Source organism: Notolabrus celidotus, chromosome 19 (genome assembly GCF_009762535.1).
Source record: "Notolabrus celidotus isolate fNotCel1 chromosome 19, fNotCel1.pri, whole genome shotgun sequence".
In the NCBI taxonomy this organism is placed as follows: domain Eukaryota; kingdom Metazoa; phylum Chordata; class Actinopteri; order Labriformes; family Labridae; genus Notolabrus; species Notolabrus celidotus.
The window spans coordinates 12,635,671-12,642,533 of NC_048290.1; the positions used below are offsets into that span (position 1 = coordinate 12,635,671).

Below are 6,863 nucleotides of genomic sequence, written 5' to 3' on the forward strand. Positions count from 1 at the left end.
GTGGTGCTTTAAGGTTTAGAAATGTTTCCCATCTCAAGCTGCTGAAAAAAAAAATCTCCAGAATAAGTCCGATTCTGTTGAAGCTGAAGTGTGTTGAGCTGAAGTATTTCCATTCATAAGTTCTCTAAGACGTGTTCTCTTGCCTGCAGGTGATCAAGAAAGACACTGGGTTCTGGAGGGATTTTGGTTTCGGCATGACCTGCCAGTACCGGTCCGACTTCATCAACATAGGTAAATATTAAAGCAACATTCACTATAGTTATATTCAGCACAACCTCTGAGAAATAAAGGGATAAGTAAACAGTGGCTCTCATCTGTACTGAGGTGTTGCATAACAACACCTCAGTAAAGATGGGCTTCCTGGATGGCTACCAAAACAGTCGCTCTACCACAGTTTGCTAATGGAGCCATAGCTTAATGGATGTGAACCACATCAGGACAGAAATATAACATTGCTTTTCTTAACTGGAAGGAGATTTCATTATATTACTCCTCATGGAGCAGCTCAGAGCAGCAGCAGCAGCAGCATATATTAGCATATCTCATGGCCCTGTGTCCTCCCAATCTGTATATTGAGGAATATCAGCTCTCAAGGCAGATTTACATCAATTTAGTTTCCCTCCAAAGTGAAATCAATGAGAGGCTAGAGGGAAATTCAAAGTGGTTTATTGCATCACACACACGCACACACACACATTCACACACAGAGGCATACAAATGCTCTCACTTAAGAGCTGAAATTTGATACAAGAAATGAGGAGTAGAGAAAGTTAGAGAGAGACAGTTTGACATTTTGCAAAAGAAGGCCTCTTCCTGCTAAGAGTAATATCTTAGTATATGTGTTAAAGTAGGTAAATATGTTCATATATATTAGTATTAGGTTAGATTTCAACAATCAAGATATCCTCACTTATAAATAAACACCTACATGAGATGTTTGCTTTCAGGTCTGTACAATTCCCAAGCTCATCGTCATGAGCATTTCGGAGAAACACATCGCTTTGTCAGTTAGTACCAACCTTATTGCCTTTTGGATGGAAGCCTGAGTATGAGGGCAGTTTAATGCAGTCAGATGAAGCTTCAAGCTGCCACATAGCTCTATTTACCACATAGAAGTATCACATTATAGACTGATTCTTCGTGATGAGGGAATAAGCATGATTCCCCCCCAATAAAGTTTTATAGTTGGCAGAATTCTCATTGCAGTATGTTATCTTTATGAGTGCATACACACAAACAACTGAACAATTGATCAGTCGGGTTTAGAATTCCATCTTATCTCTGTTTGGCCCTGGAGCAGAGTTAAAAATTGAGACAGAGACAGACAGAGCAATCAAAATAAGCTGCAGAGAGATACAGCGTGAGAGCAAAAGCAGACGCGTTTAACTCAGACGTCTTAAGATGCAGGTTTAAACACGCCTGGTCAAGAGCTGCTTAGTACACAGCATCAGTCCAAAGTTCCCCCACCGCCTCCTCATGAAATAACAATCTTGGCTGTGTGGAGAGAAAACAGATTATGATCACAGACTGTAGACTCTAATCAAGATTCATAATCAGCATTCCTTAAAGGGGCTATGAACACAGAACTGAAGAAAGTAATTACTCTGGAATGATTGAATATCACAGGTTTAACATCTCCATTTATCATAACACATCCTCTGAAGGAGTTATACAGCTTTGTGTTACACTCCATTAACCTCCTGCTCTCTCATCTCCAGGTGGATTTGACATTGACATCAAAGGCTGGGGGGGCGAAGATGTCCACCTGTACAGGAAGTACCTCCACAGCAACCTGCTGGTGGTCAGAGCACCATCACGAGGCCTCTTCCACCTGTGGCACGAGAAACACTGCGCTGACGAGCTTCCACCAGACCAGTACCGCATGTGCATGCAGTCCAAGGCCATGAACGAGGCCTCGCACGGGCAGCTGGGGATGCTGTTCTTCAGGCATGAGATCGAGGCTCACCTCCGCAAACAGAAACAACAGCAAAACTCAAACCCAAAGAAGACATGAAGACCCCAATGACTGCTTCCTGTCAAAACAGTGCAGATGAATTTAACTCTGATTTTGGAGGGTATACACATTTGCTGTCTTGCCAAGAGTTCGATGAAGAAACCAGCAGCAGCAGTCTGATCTCTATACTGTGAATATAAAGCCATAGCCAGCAAGCTAATCACCTGGAGACTGGAAAAGGGGAATCAGCTACACTGCTATGTCAGTAAGGTAAAAAGTGCCCCCAGAGCCACCTCTAAAGCTTTCTAATGAACAGTTTTATGGTGTTTTTAGTTACCTTGAGGGGGAAGTGTAAAAACGGACTAATTGTGGCTTTACAGGAGGCTTTGTGTGCTTAGGTCCTTGGCCCAGTTAGCTATATAGCTGCTGCTGGAATACTGCAAGTGAAGGGGAAACAGCTAGCTTGACTCAGTGCAAAGCTGAAATCCTCCTACCAGCTAGAGTTATAACTTTTCTTCGCTTTTTATGTAAAGATGAAAAAAACAAGATATGATGTTATCATTTTTGTGCTCTGAAGGTGCTGCATGGCAGATCATTTTTACCCTTGTAGAGAGCCAGACTTTAGCTGTTTATCTTTGTTTCTAATCTCACTAACGCTGAGATGCTATCCATCTTCTGGCTATAGCTTTATATCACAAATAAGGATAAGGTTGGTATTGCTGCACTCATCTACTTCATGGCAAGACAGCAAAAAGGCTGTCTTTTTCCAAAATGTCAACTTCCTTCCTACCTTCCATCCCTACTTCCTGTTCCTTTAATTTAATAATGTGAAGGCTTTTTTTTTACTTTTCAAGGACTCAGAGAACTTTGTTGCTTTTTTGGAAGGACAACATTAAATTATAAAAAAAAAAAAAAAAAAAAGATTTCATAGCCTGAGGAATTCATCTTTACAACTGCAGTGGACTCTCGACGGACATTTATCAACAGATATCCTGTCTGAAACATCTTTCAAATTCCTTGGCTACTGCAGCAAGGACTTTCTGGGAGAAACCAGATATTATTATTTCCTGAGTTTGAGCTTTGGAATCTCTCCAAAACGTGTGCCTTCAGTAAACAAAACCCAAACGCTGTCTCCTCAGGGCGGCTGGTGAAAACCGAATTAACCTACAGGATTTTTATTATGTAGGAAAACAGGACCACCTAGTGGACTGAAAGTGAATGAAGGACTCTTTTTAGAAGCCTGGAATGGCCTTGTAGAACATTTCTTAAAATAAATTATTGATTTATCATCTTTATTCATGTATTAATGTTTTAGTTGTTTTAATTTAATGTTTGTTTTATCAATGCCACCAATTACAGGGACTGATAGGTGAAGCAGCTGTCGCCTGGACAGTACTGTTTGTGTGTGTGTGTGTGTGTGTGTGTGTGTGTGTGTGTGTATGGGCCTTTCACATCTACAGTATAATCAAATGAAGACGCTGTTTCAAACAAAACATGCTATGAGTGACAGAATCAATACTACGGAAGCCCTAAGTGGACATGTATTTATAGATTTTATTCATCCATTTTGACCCAACATTAGGAGATCACAACTCATACCCCCAGAGCTTCACAAAATACACAAAGAAATAGGCTTAAATTACTTCTTTAATGTGGGCAATAGCACCATGGCATACATGTAGTGGTCTGGCCTGTCACAGTCACCAGCCAATTGTTTTGTTTACTAGATTGCCATGAGAAAACAAGTTTTTCTTTCTCAAAATAATGAGACAAATTAATTCATAATTACAGGAAAATACCAACGTCATATCAACAGAATGGGAATGAAAATTGAGATGTTGAGTAAACAAAAGTTACTGGTAATCGTAGGAAAGCAGAAAAAAAATGTATGAAAACATGTCAGCTTAGGGGCTCTGTACGACCACCCTCCAAAGACTGTAGTGGCGTTAAGACATAAGGATTCAGTTTCCAGGCAAGATTCCTCACTGAGAAACATACAGAAAGGCTTTCAATTTATGTCTTAAGACTGGTTCTTTTACACTCAAATAGAATTTATAACTACCGCCATGGTAATAAATACAGTAGAGTACTCAGTCTCTGCATACAGCATCCAGAGTAACTGCAGTATCTATCATCTATCAATTAAATTGCCCCCACAGCTTTAATATTCATGTAAACTATAGATTTTACAATCCAAAGCCAGTGAAGACTCATTCACATTTTTATTAACTTACATACAGTATGTGGTTTTAAGTTAGCTTAATGGAACCAAGTGAATTCAACATCATTGGTGGCTGCTACTGCTTAGCTAAGGTATCTACTGTTAGCTATAGCAGGAAGGCTTTTTTTAAATTTATTTTTTACTAGCTACTGCTTTATTTTACATATAGTGGCATAAAAATGGTCAATAGAAATAGTAAATTCACTGATAACAGGTAGGGGAAATGAATAACATTAAGTGACAGGCTAGCCTCTTATCAGGTAGTGCTACTTTAGCTGTCTGATCAGCTGTAAATGGCAGTAAAACTACGGCAGCAACACAGTCATAACTCCATGCTGGGCTTTGACTTCAAGTTTTAATTTGTAAAATATAACAACCTGTTTTCAGAAAAGAAATTAACATTTCTCACCACAGAGTCAGATAATGGTTACAACTCAATATTTGTAAGAATTTAACCCTATGGGCCTTGACTGTTTCTTGTAAGAGTTTGTATTTATTTTTAACATGTTTTTTTTCTTCTTGAAAGCCTTTCACATTTGAGGCATAAGTATTTATGTACAAAATTAAAGATAATCTTATTTTTAAGATGAATAATTCTCTAAATTTTGACTAAAGATGGTTTTCTGTAGTTGGATCACTAAAGGTAACCAGTTTTGCTAAATTAAATTGTGTCGAAGACAGTATTACTGTTTGGTGTCATGGTAGACGATGACTTAATTAAAGTCAGAATGAAACTATCGTTTTTAACATTTTAGTTTCTGTCATTACAGGATAATGGACACGGAGTGAAAAAGTGAAGATTAGTTGTGTTACTGTTCAGTCACAGAAACAGAAATGAAAAGACGGTAAATACGCCTCGAGGTTGCTTAAACTAAACATTGCTCCAGCACTTCTGAAGTCCTAAGAGGCATGACAAGCTGTATTAGGGGTTGATGACCAAAGATGTGAAGGTGTAAGGAACTTTTTGAATCTTGCTTTTATGTTCTGCCATTGAGACATTCCTTTGTAATAATGCATTTAATTGTTTTCTTTGTGTTTCAAGTTACTTTTTTCTTCTTGTAAATGAGTTGAATAAACATTTTGTGCATTCTGTATGTTTTCTTCTGTATGCGGTCTTCAAATGAGACCTGACAAGTTTAGTAATCGGCTAGGAAAGAAATGCATTAAATCGGCCTAACTAGGACTCCATTCAAAAGTCAAGTTTGTGAAAACGTTACAAATAAATAAAACACCTGATGTTAAAAAGTACTTTACATTGAACATTGATATTGGGCATGTTCTGTGCCCATATATTTTCTTTCCTCTTAAGCTTCAAACATTAACCAGGTGCTCGTGTAAAGACTGAAATAGTACTTTATTGAGGCACTCCTCATTTTGGTCATTAAGACTTTCTTCATATAATAACATGAGTCCAAGTCAAATATGGTATATTGTGCAAAAGAAAAAAAGACTGATTGACTGCTGATGCCCAAACCATGACTGTTATACAGCATTTGATTAAAAAGGGACTTTATTGACACTAAAAACAGGAGAAATTATTAGCCATCAAAACTGTTTCAGTGTTTATAAGGGCTTGCAAATAAAGTTGCATGACATGCATTATAACAATGTCCTTTAGACTAAAATGGTAAATAGACTTGTCCTCCCTGAACAACTGAACAACAGCGGGAGAAATTTGGGGTCCAGTGTCTTCCCCAAGGACCACAAACCTTCCGACTGATACACGCCAAATGAGCTTAAGTTAATGAGTGTGTATGAGCAAATTTTAGATGGACTGAAACAATGTGGTATTTATTTGCCTTATCATCTCCTTTCACTGGCACTCTACATTCCCAGAATTATTTTTTGACAGTAACCTAACCTCCAAATCACTAGGGGGCGTCATTGAGCTGTTAACAAATACATACAACTCTAACTTTGACAACCACATAAAATTAGTTGTATGTACATAAATACTGGGATTAGCTGATATTAACTGAGATAATTAAAAACAAGCAGATGAATCTATCAAAGCATCCCAACACTATTAAACTAATGCGGTAAACTATATTATTTCCTCAACCAAGCACAATCCCTTATCCAGTATCTACTTGTGATTCATAATAATTAATTAATTGTCGCCTACTTTGGACTGAGGAAAGTCAATTTTAATGGATTCAGATCATCACGTCTTCAATCCATAATTTTAGCATACAGTGCCTCAGATTTTCTTTGCTTTCCAGGTAAACAGGAGTTACCTGTAAAATAAACAAGTACACTGAGAAAATAAGAAACCAATTGCCTGTCCGACAAATTCAATTCAATTCAACCTGCTACTGGCACGATTTTTTTCATCAAAAATGTTACCAAAGTCTCAAAAATAACATTAAAAAACAAAAAGCAGCTACCTTGCTGCAGCCTAAAATATGTATTTTTCCATTTTATTATTATCTTTATTATTATTATTATTATTATTATTATTATTATTATTATTATTATTATTATCATTATTATAATTATTATTTTCTATTTTTAATTATTTTTTTATTTGTATTTTTAAACATGTTTTCATTTTCTTTTTCTTCTTTCATTTTTCATTTCATACGTTATTATTATTATTATTATTATTATTATTATTATTATTATTATTATTATTATTATTATTTTCTATTTTTAATTATTTTTATTTTTATTTTTAAACGTTTTCTT

The 6,863-nt window shown here is 36.7% G+C and overlaps 1 protein-coding gene across 2 annotated transcripts in view; it reads left to right on the forward strand.

The window, feature by feature from the left end:
* Positions 1-5,267, forward strand: part of csgalnact1a (chondroitin sulfate N-acetylgalactosaminyltransferase 1a) — a 57,041-nt gene extending 51,774 nt beyond the window's left edge. For both annotated transcript variants that reach the window (XM_034708910.1, XM_034708911.1), the window contains exons 7-8: positions 150-231; positions 1,719-5,267. In XM_034708910.1, the coding sequence (XP_034564801.1) occupies positions 150-231; positions 1,719-2,014 (378 nt within the window). In that variant the 3' untranslated portion in view covers positions 2,015-5,267. The remainder of the gene's footprint in view (positions 1-149; positions 232-1,718) is intronic.
* The last annotated feature ends 1,596 nt before the right edge of the window (positions 5,268-6,863 follow it).